We start from the raw sequence: 14727 nt of genomic DNA, 5'->3' as shown, positions 1-14727 counted from the left end.
AGCGCTCTGCAAATCTGCTATTTCCTTCTAAAGGTCGATGTACATTACTTCCGGCCGCGTACTGTATCTAAGTATATTTATCATATTATCTTCATTTCATATCCTACCACAACACAACTAATGATGGTGATTTGATGAACGATGAATAACAATGGGAATTCAGAAGTGTCAAAAACAAACCAATATTGGTGCAAATAAAGTATATTATCGAATATATATTACCAAAATTACATTTATAATAATATCACAAAGATTCAAATTGAAACCATCATTACCTATAAATTTTCGCATTTGATTCGAAAATATACTAACAATAATTATTATTGCAGAATAATTAATCTTAACTAGAAATTTTACTTACATTACATATTCATTAATATTATATTATATTATATTAGCTTAATATAAACTTATCTTATGCATAATTACGTAATGCTGTCATACCGTCATGAACTTTATCTAACTAAATGCACCTTTAATAATAAAGTAGAATTTGAAATTCTATATAAATAATTTTCAGAAACAAATTAGTTTGTGGTCAATGAACATAATTATTAGTTATTTATAGGAAAATTTTAAAATGTCATCTACATTCACAACATACAATTATACCAAATCCACTGGTATCATTAAAAAAATGCACATTAAAATAAGTCAGAATCATTACCAAAATTACCAAATAAAAATATTCTAATTTCTAATACTGTCAGACTCAGGACAAAAATATAAGTCCCGCAAATTGCTACTGCGCTGGAACCATGTCTCATTAACATCGAAACGACGTCCTTTGATATCATCCGAAAAATATACCATAAGCTCGGAACTTCAGTCTAGTGCTGACGTCACTAAAATGGCGGCCACGCGCATTAGCAATTAGCGGGACTTATATTTATATACAACAAGTGGTAAAGCTAAAACTCTGCGTCCAATGTGAACACATTGTCATTAGGGTTGGACATGACTCCCCACTTCTGGTATTCTCCGACTTTCTTCTCGAAAAAGTTGGTCTTGCCTTCCAGGGAGATGAGATTCATGAAGTCAAATGGATTCTTGGTGTTGTAATGCTGTTGAAAGAAAACAATGTGTAATGCTGGTATCAATCACTACCCCTATTATAAATGTGAAAGTTTGTTTGTTCGTTGGTTTGTCCTTCAATCACGTCGCAACAGAGCAACGGATTGACGTGATTTTTTGCATTGGATGGAATGGAATGGAAAGCGATCTCCCGGATCCGTTGTAAAAATGGGGGTGCCACAAGGTTCCATCTTAGGACCTTTTCTGTTCCTTATTTACATTAATGACCTTCCTTACCTCGCTAAGGACAATTACGGGATAGTCTTGTTTGCTGATGATACATCACTTTTATTTAAGATCAATCGATACTTAACAACTTTTGATGAAGTAAACAATTCTCTCACCAAGTTAGTACAGTGGTTCGAAGCTAATAACCTGCTTCTCAACGGGAAAAAAGACAAAGTGTATTAAATTCACTTTACCAAATGTTAAGCAGGTGAAAACCACTGTGCAATTTAATAATGAGGAATTAGATTTAGTGGATACCGCTATTTTTCTTGGAATAACGTTAGATGCAAAACTTCAATGGGGCTCTCATATAAATAACTTATCGAACAGACTTAGTTCTGCCGCATATGCGGTAAAAAAGATTCGCCAGTTGACAGACATAGAAACTGCGAGACTAGTATATTTTAGTTACTTTCACAGCATTATGTCATATGGTATATTATTATGGGGTAATGCTGCTGATATTAATTCTATTTTTGTGCTGCAGAAAAGGGCTGTTCGAGCCATATACAGTATGGGGCCACGAGAGTCGCTGAGAACTAAATTTAGGGAAGTTAAAATTATGACAGTGCATAATCAATATATTTTTGAAAATTTACTGTACATACATAAAAACATAAATAAATTAAAAAAAAAAAGTGACTGTCATAATATAAATACTAGAAATAAAAATAAACTTGTAATTCCCGCCTCTAGGCTCAGTAAAGTTAGCAATTCATTTGCTCGTAATTCCATACGTTTCTATAATAAGCTTCCAGAAGACATATTGGAGATGTCTCTCAACAAGTTCAAAGTTTTCATAAAACGTAAACTAATTGAAAAATCCTATTACAATGTAAAGGATTATTTAAATGATAAGCAAGCTTGGGAATGAGTTGCTTAACGACTTTGTGATAGTTCTAATAAGTTTCAATAATTTTGTAAAGTGGTGATAATAAAAAGAATACCCGGCTGAGTTTGTTGTGGGCTCTTCTCAGACCTGGGCGCGTTTGGAACCCTCGTAGCTTTAGTTTTAAGTTTGCGTTATAATTATCACCACTATATTATCTTACAAATCTAACACTATACCAGACAATCAATAAAACTAATTTATTACCTATTTTGAATAAATCATTTGACTTTGACTTTGACTTTGACATTGGTATAGTTTAAGACCTGGAGAGTAACATATTACATAGACTACTTTTTATCCCGGAAAATCAAAGAGTTCTCACGGGATTTTTGAAACCTAAATCCACGCGTACGAAGTCGCGGGCATCAACTAGTAAATAGATAAACTTTTTATTAAAGGAAGTCATCTTCAGGTAAAGTTGAGGGCAAAAATTGGGTAATAATTGCGTCCAGAAAATTGAAGATGCTGGCAGGCTATTATAGCCTGCCAGCATCTTCAATTTTCGCACTGAAAAGAGCGGCGTTGGAAGACTCCCCTGGCTCAAGAAATGTGTCAACAATATGATTGTCAACTATCTTAAAAAAAATCCAGCTTTCATCTCGTTTAACATCATCTACTAGAACATAAAATATTGTATTCAAAATGAATTAAAATAAAGAAAATACATACTTTCTCCCCAATGAGGTCCACAAGAAGCCTGTCAGCAACAAACTCTATATAATCTGACATGAGTTCACAGTTCATGCCCAACAACCTCACTGGTAATGCGTCAGTGAGGAACTCTTGCTCTATTGTAACCGCATCCTTGACGACTTGTAGCACACACTCCTTGCTTGGCTTCTGCACCAAGTGCTTGAACATAAGGCATGCAAAGTCCGTGTGAAGGCCCTGCAACAAACACCATAACATGGAGTAAGAATATCCATACTAATATTATAAATGCAAAAGTGGGTCTGTCTGTCTGCTAGCTTTTCACAGCCCAACAGCTTAACCAATTTTGAAATTTGGTACAGAGATAGCTTTACATGTCGGGGAAGGACATGGGCTACTTTTTATTCTGGAAAATCAAAGAGTTCCCACAGGAATTTTAAAAACCTAAATCCACGCGAACGAAGTCGCGGGCATCAGCTAGTTTTGAATAAATTATTTGACTATTTGACTATCAAGTTCTTAAAACAGACAACTCATCAACACCAAACACCCATTTTTGTCCCAATTCAAAACAGCTGAATTCATTTAGACAGGAATCAGTATGGTCTCCTTTTTAGGCTAGTGCCTATCCTAAAGATATTTTTATAACCTGATAGATGAAGGACTTTCCCTTTTATATTATCTGCCTGCCCAAAGACTACACTGGTCAAAAACACTAACAAGACGATTCATTATTATAAGTTATAGGAATATGAACAAACCTCATCCCTAGATATAAGTTCATTGCTAAAGGTGAGTCCAGGCATTAGGCCTCTCTTCTTGAGCCAGAAGATGGAAGCAAAGCTGCCCGAGAAGAAAATCCCTTCCACAGCTGCAAAGGCCACGATGCGCTCGCCAAATGTGGCAGTTTGACTGGCTATCCACTGCAGGGCCCAGTCTGCCTTCTTCTTCACACAGGGGAGGGTTTCTACCGCATTGAAGAGGAAATCCCTGCAAGTTATTGAACAAAGATATTAATAAAAACTTCAGATAAGCAAAGCTCATACAGTCGTATTTTAATTAATAGGGTCTTATGGACTGTAGTAATAAAATGATGTGATTTTTTGTAAAGCGGTAGTTTATGGGGCTAGAATTCATTATTGAAGAGAATAATTTGAAAAACCATGATTTTTATTGAATATCAAAACATGGGTGTGGTCATGATGAGCAAATGATGAGTTATTACGATTTACCTATTAAAAATGTAATGATGTGATGAATCCCATTTTCATTTTTGTACTTAGAGTATACTTAATAAAATTAAATCTATTACTCAGTCTCAAGGGAAGCTGGAAGAAATTTCTATTATACTATAACCTTCACCTTTGTCCACTTAGTTTATTTTAAATTATAACAAGAATTATATACAAAACAAATTTAATAAAAGAGAAAAATTACATTTAATTAAAATTAACTACCTTTCCTTGGGGTCCCTTATGTAGGTGTCAATGAGCAAAGAGTACATTTCCGAGTGTACATTCTCCATGGCTATCTGGAAGCCGTAAAAGCAGCGAGCCTCTGTGACCTGCACCTCTTGAGAGAAGCGCTCCACCAGGTTCTCATTCACAATCCCGTCCGAGGCCGCAAAGAAGGCCAGCACATGCTTGATGAAGTGCTTCTCACAGTCCTTTAAGGTTTCCCAGTCACTTACGTCCTGATTAAGTAAAGTTAGATGTCGTTACAGTTAATGCCTACACTATATTTGGCATTTAAGTTTTAACTTGTGAATAAAAAATAATAATCATCACTGTAAATACACTGTATTTTCACTTTATAAAAATTACAAGAAGTATTATTAATTCTAACACAATACAAATGAAGTTTGTACATAACTGTTAGGGAAAAAATGTAATAAGTTAAATGGAATTTTATTGAAAATTGGAGAATAAAATTGGACAGTGGTTGATTCGCTTCAGAATTTATTTGAATCATCTTAAATGCAAATCTTTCTATTTCTACATTGACTTATTATAGTAGTATTTCTATTATTAATTTTCACAGTTCACTAGTTCCATGTGGTGACTTATAGGTTGCACAATATTTTACAACTTGATACAACCATGATCATCTGATTATTCTTAATCTATTTGGGTTAGGTCACAAGTCATTGACTTTTTAGTAAAGTTACTGTACCTTAGACAGGTCAACTTCTTCCACGGTCCAAAAGGAAGCCTCCGCCTTTTTGTACATTTGCCATATATCGGGGTATTGGATGGGGAATATGACAAATCGACGAGGATTCTCCCTCAGTAGGGGCTCTAATTGGGGGTCAAACTTCTGCTTGTCGGCATCCTTCTTCTCTATATCCATTTTTTCAATCTGAACTTTCTCATTACCGTTTCGTAATGCGAGTACATTTTTAACAGGTGACTGTAAAGGGTTTTAAGTTAATTAGATGCCAGAAACAAAAACCAATGACAGAAATTAAACTAAAACTGTTAAACTAACCTTAATGTGTACGTTATTTATTCCAGTGTGGAGGTTTTCCTTGCCATTCATGTGAGCCATTTTAAGAACAACAGAAATACAAAGTCACAAACGATTGGAGCGAATAAAGTTATAATAATGCATATACAAAATTGTACTGCAATGGATACTCGTTGAGTTTCCTTTGAGGTTGAACGAAAAATACGCGCAATAACAACTCGCGGATGTGGAATCAAAACGAAAACGCGCTCAAATTTCTGGCGGGAAACGCATTCCGTTCGAAAATTTAAATACAATTATTTGTGACATTTCGCTAGAACCACAATTTGAGTACTATAAAATTGAATTTGTATTTAATTAAATGACTACATTTAAACTTAATATTTTTAGATTTTATGTACTGAAAAGGAACTAAGTAAATATTTTTAATGGAAGATACAATTTTACAAGTGGTTAAAAACTAGTTTTTAAACAAAATCTGTCTGTGAGAATCAACCAATCACTTGTGGTTGAAAAGAGCGGGAACCTTTTTTTAACAAAATATGGATTATGTGTGAATTAAAGTTTATTTTAGAATTAAATTTTTCACAATAAAATACTAATGATCAACTCTGATGATGTTGAAACATTATTTATCTAATTTTGATAAATAATATGCACTTCCCGCGCAAAACAGCCTAAATATAGTTCTTTCCTATTGGTTATTAATCTGTCCAATCAAAAAAATACCTTTCCCCATTGATTGTATAATAATTTTTCCTGGCGATTACTCTATGCTCACCATAAGCTAAAAGAGTGAAGTCAATGTCAATTATCAAATGTCAATGTCAGTCTAGTATGGTCTGTGGTCTAGTACTGGTCTGTACTCTGTGGTATACATTCGGGACATTCGGGATTCGTGAGTTAGTACAGTTTTCTGTGTGGTTTTCTGTGGTGTATATTCGTGGTGTATATTGTATATAGTGATCTGTGAAACTAAAAACTAAATTTGTAATTAAAATCCTAAAAACTAATTTATTTAAGCAAATAAACAATTAATAAAATTAATAGAGGTTTAATTTGTTCTATCTGCTGATAGCTGAAGATGTCGGATAACGACGACGATTATATGTGCGAAGAAGAGGAGGACTATGGACTGGTATTGTTGTTATAATATTTTATGTTTTTTTCATTTTTATACGTTCATCAATATACCAGCGACATATTTTGCCTCAGCAGTGCATTAAAGATTGTATGGGAATACTATTGGCGAACAGAGTTTATTTACCGTACCTTTACTTTAAAGTTATGGTACCGTACAACTTATAGGTTAGAAGTAAAGTGTATAAAAATGTCTTGACCTGATAATAAGTATTATGCCCTGGTTTTAAGAGATGTCCCGTGTGTTTGACACAGGACAACTTTTAAAACTCAATTGCCAAAGCCAAGATCTAGTTATGTGCAGACAATAAGTCATGATCAGCAACTGTAATATTTACTAACTAATAACTATACACACAACATTTACCTGTATCTGGGTTGAAGCCTTTTACCTCTGATTTTTTAAATATGAGTATTCTGCTGAGCATAAATCAGTGCTCACAATTTTGCTGAAAACTACAGACTAGTGAATGCTTTTTTAAATATTAGTCATTCAATTTATATTTCTTTTTACTCCTATCTTGCATACATAAATGCTTTTTAGTAAATAGATATAAAATCATACTAGTATAATAGAAATTTAGTTCATTACAAAAAAATAATGAAGTGATAAATATAAGTTTTTATTTGAAGAATAGTGTTACCAAATAATTGAAACCTCAACAGCTCAGTGGTTAAAGGAGTGGACTGTAATTCGAAGGTTGGCAATTCAAACCCCTCTATTGCACTATTAGTCTACCACAAGCTTTACACTTAGTTGGAGGGGAAAGAAAAATATTAGTCTTGATTAACATGGCTAACATTCTTTAAAAAATAAATTGTAATTTTAAATGGATGGTATCCCTTTTGCTAAATACTAATTGGTATAAAAACTAATTGGCTAATTAGTATATTATCACGATAAATGTTACCGCAGGAGTACTCAGAGGACAGCAACTCTGAGCCGGACGTGGACCTGGAGAACCAGTACTACAACAGCAAGGCGCTGAAGGAGGATGAACCACAGGCGGCACTGCTCAGCTTCCAGAAGGTGCTGGAGCTGGAGGGCGGCGACAAGGGCGAGTGGGGCTTCAAGGCGCTCAAACAGATGATCAAGATCAACTTCAAACTGGTGATTATGCTTGCGACTTCGTCTGCGTGGACTACACAAATTTAAAACCCCTATTTCACTCCCGTAGGTTGAATTTTCAAAAATCCTTTCTTAGCAGATGCCTACATAATAATAGCTGTCTGCATGTCAAATTACAGCCCGATTCGTCCAGTAGTTTGAGCTGTGCGTTGATAGATCAGTCAGTCAGTCAGTCACCTTTTCCTTTTATACATATATTTAACTAAATGATGCTCGAGAATTTGTCAATGTGAATGTAGGATTTTTAAAAGATGGAACTCTTTAATTCTTTAAGATAAAAAGTAACCAATTTTTTTAATTATATTTCTTATTCTCCCCCGTCTGTCCATCCGTCCGTTCGATAAGGACTAAAATCATACTTTCGACATGACAGTTCACACATAGAGCAAATAAATGATACAACCTTTCTTAAAATTTATGCACTTAGATTTACTTGGTGATTCGAATGAACTTGTGTACGTTTATTTGAATAAAAAATCCCTAATTTTAATCTACACTAATATTATAAAGAGGAAAACTTTGTTTGTTTGTTTGTTTGTTTGTTTGTTTGTTTGTTTGTACTGAATAGGCTCAAAAACTACTGGACCGATTTTAAAAATTCTTTCACCATTCGAAAGCTACATTATCCACGAGTAACATAGGCTATATTTTATTTTGGAAAAAAATAGGGTTCCGTAAGATATTTGGGTTTTTTCGGACACAAGGTGTAAAAAATCAACCAGAAAAGTTACTTATTTTGCGTACGCTGCCTAAACTATAAAAGATAGAACCATAAAATGTTCTAATTAATTGTAGATCTTATAAATATCTACAAAAAAGTCCGCGACACACTATACCCATCTATGTCGAGTGAGGCACAGCAACCATTTTTTTATTTAAAAATCTTGAATTTTTTTTGGACTACATTTAAACGCGTTTATTTTACTCATGCTATTAATCTTTATCAAAATAAATGATTTCATCACTAAGAACAGTTTATGGAGATAATATTTGGTCTTTGAATGATTAAAATTGGACGTTTGGTTTTGAAGTTATGGCGAAATTAAAATATTACGATTTCTGCTGCACGGCCCGTTGTATTATATAAAGAGGTAATGTCGTTAAGTTTGTTTGTAGGGGGTAATCTTTAGAACTACTGAACCGATTTTAAAAATTCTTTCACCAGTAGAAAGCTACATTATTCCTGAGTGACATAGGCTATACGGGATCTTTAAAAACCTAAATCTACGCGGGCGAAGCCGCGGGGATCAGCTATACCAAATAAATTGAAAAGGATGATGTACCTACCTACTAAAGTAATCGACAGGTCGAGACAGTAATCGGGGTGTGAGGCGGGGGGACGCCCCGCGCACCCGCAAAGCCCTAGCAACCCGATGGGGAATAGCGCGGGTGAAATGCGGGGCGTCCCACCCCGATTGCCATCTCGACCTGTCGCGTATATACCTCTGCCTATGCTTTAATTTTGTATTTTATCTTTCTGTGCTTTACTTACCTACCTTCGGTTTCGGAAGATCTTTGCAAATGAAGGAGTAAATTCATGTAAATGGCATTTATTATTGTACCTAGGACCTATCCATACTAATATTATAAATGCGAAAGTTTATCTGTCTGCTAGCTTTTCACGGCTCAACCGTTCAACCGATTTTGACGAAATTTGGTACAGAGGTAGCTTGCAACCCGGGGAAGGCCATAGGCTACTTTTTATCAAGGAAAATTTAAGAGTTCCCACAGGATTTTTAAAAACCTAAATCCACGCGTACGAAGTCGCGGGCAACAGCTAGTCTGTAATACCCTTATTATAAATACGAAGGTGTGTTGGTTTGTCCTTCAATCACGTCGCAAGGGTGCAACAGATTGACGTGATTTTTTGCATAAGTATAGATTTAAAGACCTGGAGAGTGACATAGGCTACTTTTCATCCTGTAAAAACAAAGAGTTCCCACAGGATTTAAAAAAAAACTAATTCCACGCGCACGAAGTCGTGGGCATCAGCTAGTTTTAAATAAAATTTCCTCCGTTTCTATTTCTATTTAAGTCATATCTTTTCTACAACTAAGCAATAAAAAAATAAAAAAATAATGAATTTCAATATGTTCACCAGAATAACTTCACGGAGATGATGGTCAGGTACAAGCAGCTGCTCACATACATCAAAAGTGCAGTCACAAGGAACCACTCGGAGAAATCTATCAATTCTATTCTAGACTATATCTCAACTTCTAGAAATGTAAGTATTAACTTCAGTACCCATATTATAAATGCGAAAGTGTGTTTGTTGATTTGTCCTTCAATCACAATTCACATCGCAACGGATTGACGTGATTTTTCGCATGGGTATAGATAAAGACCTGCAGAATGACATAGGCTACTTTTTATCCCTGAAAACCAGAGTTCTCACGGGATTTTTAAAAGACCTAATACTACGCGGACGAAGTCGCGGGCATCGGCTAGTGATAAACATATGCATGTTTCTAATTTTATATTTTTTATTTAATTGATTTTATTAATATTTAATTAATGAAGCGCTAACTATGGTAGAGATAGCTAATAAGCGAAAGCTAATCTTTCGTCTCTTATTTCTATGTGTTTTCTGTTTTATTGTTATTAAAGGTCACAACTTCAGCTGCACGCAAATATAGTATATAAGTTTGTATGGAGCAAGGCGCTGTCGCGTCTCGTCGCACAGTGCAGCGTGAATGCGTTTGGACCTTTATCCTTCATATGGTGGTACAACTAAAGTGTTTAATAATAATAATGGTGGTGATCACCATTAAACAAAGTTCTATTTACGTATATTGATTTCTTACAGATGGAGTTACTACAAGACTTCTATGAAACAACACTAGAAGCACTAAAAGACGCCAAGAACGACAGGCTGTGGTTTAAAACCAACACTAAACTAGGAAAACTATACTATGACCGAGGAGACTTTAACAAATTGGCCAAAATACTAAAACAGCTTCACCAGAGTTGTCAGGTATATTCCTAATATTTTTTTTTTCCTTATTGTTGAGTGCCAATTAGCTACTCAATCGTATTGCGATGTAGCCCAGTTTATGACTAATAAGTAATTTTACTTTAACCTAAACTTATAAATTGTCTTCTATACAAAAAAATTGTCCATTGACGCATCTTAGTCTTTCTTGATTTGAGATACACTGTTCACTTGTTCTTTTACACTACGAGCACTGTCACTTATCACTATAATAATAGTAAAAAAAGTTGGGTCCCGGTTTCAATAGATCAGTTTCATCTTTCATGTCGCATATTTACGGCCTGAATAGAATAGATTTGACTATATGATTGACTTTTTAGTTTTTAAGTTTCAATATGCATTATTCAGTGGTTAATTTGTAGAGCTGAAATACAAAATGGTTGTATGGAAATACAAATCTCGTTAATAAGATTAGTATTAAGAGGTACAAAAAAGAATATCAATGTTTAAAGACTTAAAAATTTGCCTAAAAACAGGCAATCAAAAAAAAGACTTCTAAAAAACAGGCATCCAAAAAAGTCTGCTAGGAAAATGGGCAACAAAAAAAGTCAGCTAGAAAAACAAGCAATTAAAATATGTTTGCTGGAAAAACAAGCAACTAAAATACAAATACTCTTATTTCATCACTGACCTAATATTATTTTTTATCTCATTTAGACAGATGAAGGGGAAGACGATCTCAAGAAAGGCACGCAACTACTAGAAATATACGCGCTAGAAATACAAATGTACACGGCGCAGAAAAACAACAAGAAGCTCAAGGCGCTCTACGAACAGTCTCTGCACATCAAGTCCGCCATTCCTCACCCGCTCATCATGGGCGTCATTAGAGGTATGCCCGATTACATACAGACGTGGCCGATCATGATGGATGGTTTAGAGTTCCACTTTTCTGCAAACTAATTACACTGAATATTTCTTTTTTTTGTCTCAGATCTAAAGCTAAGTTTTTTGTGGGAACTCTTTGATTTTCTGGGATAAAAATTAGTCTCCCGGACTTTAGCAAAAGTCACGCCGATCGCGGATAGCAATACAAAAAAGACACGAAATAAGTGTATCGAATAATATTAACTACTAGATGATGCCCGCGATTTCGACCGCGTTGATTTAGGTTTTTAAAAATCCCGCGGGAACTCTTTGATTTTTCGGGAAAAAAGTAACCTATGTCCTTCCTCGGGATGCAAGCTATCTCTGTACCAAATTTCGTCAAAATCAATTGAACGGATGGACCGTGAAAAGCTAGCAGACAAACAGACCCACTTTCGCATTTATAATATTAGTCATCATCATCATCATCAACCAACGTCGTCCACTGCTGGACATAGGTCTCTTGTAGGGACTTCCTCACTCCACGGTCTTGTGCCTCCTGAATCCAGCGGCTCCCTGAGACTGGTTTGATGTCGTCCGTCCACCTAATGGAGGGGTCTTCCAACGCTGCGTCTTCCGGTGCGAGGTCGCCTTTCTAGCACCTTATAACATTAGTATGGGTGGACTAATAAAAACGTTTAAGGTCTGTTTAAGCTTTGGTCAAAAATCAAAATAACTCGGTGTGCCGAAATTCGTCAGAATGAGTGGACAGTAATATTTCAGAGTGCGGCGGAAAGATGCACTTGCGCGAGGGGGAGTTCGAGAAGGCCCACACGGACTTCTTCGAGGCGTTCAAGAACTACGACGAGTCCGGCAGCCCGCGAAGAACCACCTGCTTGAAGTATTTAGTTTTAGCTAATATGTGAGTATCCAAAGTGTCTTTTTTTAGCCCAGAGTTATGAAATTGGCGGTGCTTCACCCCCATTCCTCGGAGAGCACGTTATGCTGTCGGTCCTGCGCCTGATCTCGTCGGTTGTGTCGAATTCCTGTCCCATGGGGCTATGGGAGTGAGGGAATAGACAGTGCACCTCTGTTTGCGCACACACTTGTCCACTATAATATTATATCCCGCGCAGTTGACTAATCTCTATGGAGGGGCCGAAATTCGGTCGGGAGGACATTATCGGCGCGTTCGTTTATTTCACTTATGCCCGAGTTAGATATCCATCCCAAAAGTTAAGTTCGTTAAGAAGCTTATAAGAGTAAAACAATAATGATTTCAGGTTAATGAAATCAGGAATCAATCCTTTCGACTCCCAAGAAGCGAAACCATACAAAAACGACCCGGAAATCTTAGCCATGACGAATTTAGTACAAGCCTACCAGAACAACGATATCAACGACTTCGAGTCCATCCTCAAACACAACAGTTACAACATAATGGACGACCCCTTCATCAGAGAGCACATCGAGGACCTGCTGAGGAACATAAGGACGCAAGTGCTGATCAAGCTGATCGGGCCCTACACGCGGATACATATACCCTTCATATCTAAGGAGTTGAATATCGATGAGAAGGAGGTGGAGAATCTATTAGTCACATGTATTTTGGATAAGTAAGTATGGTTTTTTAATGTTTTGTGAGGCTTTGCAGTTGGCGTAATTTTAGCACTTGCTATATGATGGACCACGTGGATTTAAGTTTTTAAAAATGGGAATGGGAACTCAAGATAAAAAGTAGTCTATGTCACACTGACTGGGAATTAACTACACCCATGCAAAAAATTACGTCGACGACTAGTAGGTTAGGTATCCTACGCGAGTACGAGTCTCGAACATGAGTCGCTGAGGAGTATCTCGCATACATTTGTATGGTGATTCGCACACTTTGCTACCGGTATCCTACGCGTCTGCTACTAGTCTCGCGATACCCACCTTGTCGTCGCCCGTGCGTCGCGTCTCCTATAAATCTTGACAAAATGGCGGCGGATCAGCAGTTTGACATTAAAGTTCAAGGTTTTTTTGTTTTTAGTAGCATGATGTACGAAACTCGAGTAGCGAACATGTATTCTACTGGCATGCGACTGTGGTATCGCCTTTTGCGAGTATCGCAATGTATGAAGGGCCAAAGAGTTCGCATTGGATTTTAAAACAACCTAAATACACGTAGACAGAGGTTGTGGGCTACTCACAGTATGGATAATAATTATAATTATAACATCAATGAAATCTGCTTGATCGTTTTGCTGATCAGTTGTAGCTCAGTGTCACACGTGGTTCGCAGCACGATCAGCGGCCGCATCGACCAGGTGAACGCGGTGCTGGAGCTGGCGTCTGGCGCGCGCGGCGCGGCGCGCTACCAGGCGCTCGACAAGTGGACCGCGCAGCTCGGCGCGCTGCATCTCGCGCTCGCCAACAAGATGGCGTAGACGCGCCCGCCACACTCTTCACGACAGTATGAAACTCATTCATGCAGGAACCGGCTTCACTCACATATTGTCGACCGCGACGCGTTCGCGAACTGAGTCCCTGTGAAAAAGGACCTCGGATGGGTTCGAAACTAATCGGGCTAAGACGTTCGACTAAATACGTGAGTAAAGCCCGTTTCTCCCACATGTATAACGGAAATCACGATAGTATGAAACTTGTAACGAAACGTAGAGGCTTCATCTACGCCATTGGCCCCGATTCTCTAGTCTCTCTCTAAACTAAATTTAGAGTATCTGCATCCTTTTCTTTTTACTAATGCTAAAAAAGGAACGGAACATGACTTTCACATTTAAAGACTCTAAATTTTAGTGCACAATACAAATTTAAACAGTAGGTTCGCGAGTGCGTGCTAAAATCAAGGGTTTTACCATCTAAAAATTAAATTAAAAACTGTCAAACTGTGTCTGTCCTTTTCATATTACATTAGTAAGAAGAGCATGCGAATACTCTAAAATTAGGTTGTGCTCAGAATTAGCCCCACTGTTGACTAGCGGATTACGATTGACAGAAGTGCGGACACCAGTGTTTCAATTATGAGTTAATGTTAAACTTCTAATAATTCCATATAAGAAGGTTAACATTAATTCGTAATTCCCATTGAGTTTTAAAATCATAATAAATTTGCTTAGCCATACTATGGTTAAATAATATACATCTTATATTATTATGTTAATGTGTAAACTGAAGCTCAACTCAAATAAAATTTGAAAATCCATGATATATTTATTTAAAACGTGTAGTGATCCTGTTCCCTTCTTACTAAAATTATTTACCTATAAGTAGAAGAACTATTTCAAACAAAACTCTGGTTTCGGTGCGAAGTTTTACTCGTATCACATCGTTTGGTAAAATCGA

At 36.5% G+C, this 14727-nt stretch overlaps 2 protein-coding genes across 3 annotated transcripts; one reads left to right on the top strand and one right to left on the bottom strand.

Annotated features, from left to right (window-relative positions):
• Positions 1-185: 185 nt before the first annotated feature.
• RnrS (ribonucleoside-diphosphate reductase subunit M2) lies at positions 186-5537 on the bottom strand. Its single transcript, XM_069507559.1, has 6 exons — positions 5333-5537; positions 5018-5254; positions 4303-4538; positions 3607-3835; positions 2864-3082; positions 186-1064 (listed from the first exon to the last, which is right to left on the bottom strand). Exons 1-6 carry the CDS (start codon positions 5390-5392, stop codon positions 912-914), a joined length of 1134 nt encoding a protein of 377 aa, XP_069363660.1. The 5' UTR covers positions 5393-5537; the 3' UTR covers positions 186-911.
• A 692-nt stretch (positions 5538-6229) lies between these two features.
• alien (COP9 signalosome complex subunit 2 alien) lies at positions 6230-14587 on the top strand. Of its 2 annotated transcripts, none has more exons than XM_034975185.2 (8): positions 6230-6449; positions 7368-7562; positions 9682-9807; positions 10390-10557; positions 11233-11407; positions 12166-12304; positions 12666-12998; positions 13667-14587. In XM_034975185.2, the coding sequence occupies exons 1-8, from the start codon at positions 6396-6398 to the stop codon at positions 13809-13811; spliced, it is 1335 nt and encodes a 444-aa protein (XP_034831076.1). In that variant the 5' UTR covers positions 6230-6395; the 3' UTR covers positions 13812-14587. The 2 variants fall into 2 exon arrangements, with proteins under 2 accessions (XP_034831076.1, XP_069360733.1); XM_069504632.1 differs by having other exon boundaries at positions 9682-9808; positions 10394-10557.
• The last annotated feature ends 140 nt before the right edge of the window (positions 14588-14727 follow it).

This window comes from Maniola hyperantus, chromosome 2 (assembly GCF_902806685.2).
Source record: "Maniola hyperantus chromosome 2, iAphHyp1.2, whole genome shotgun sequence".
Taxonomy (NCBI): Eukaryota; Metazoa; Arthropoda; class Insecta; order Lepidoptera; family Nymphalidae; genus Maniola; species Maniola hyperantus.
This window is presented reverse-complemented; position numbering and strand designations above follow the sequence as displayed.

Coding starts and splice junctions, on each gene's coding strand:
- RnrS (XM_069507559.1), bottom strand. CDS start 5,392: ATGGCTCACATGAATGGCAAGGAAAACCTCCACACTGGAATAAATAAC. Junction 3,836..4,302: donor ATAAGGGACCCCAAGGAAAG/GTAGTTAATTTT, acceptor AATAACTTGCAG/GGATTTCCTCTTCAATGCGG. Junction 1,065..2,863: donor TGGACCTCATTGGGGAGAAA/GTATGTATTTTC, acceptor TTCTTTCAACAG/CATTACAACACCAAGAATCC.
- alien (XM_034975185.2), top strand. CDS start 6,396: ATGTCGGATAACGACGACGATTATATGTGCGAAGAAGAGGAGGACTAT. Junction 6,450..7,367: donor AAGAGGAGGACTATGGACTG/GTATTGTTGTTA, acceptor ATGTTACCGCAG/GAGTACTCAGAGGACAGCAA. Junction 7,563..9,681: donor TCAAGATCAACTTCAAACTG/GTGATTATGCTT, acceptor TATGTTCACCAG/AATAACTTCACGGAGATGAT.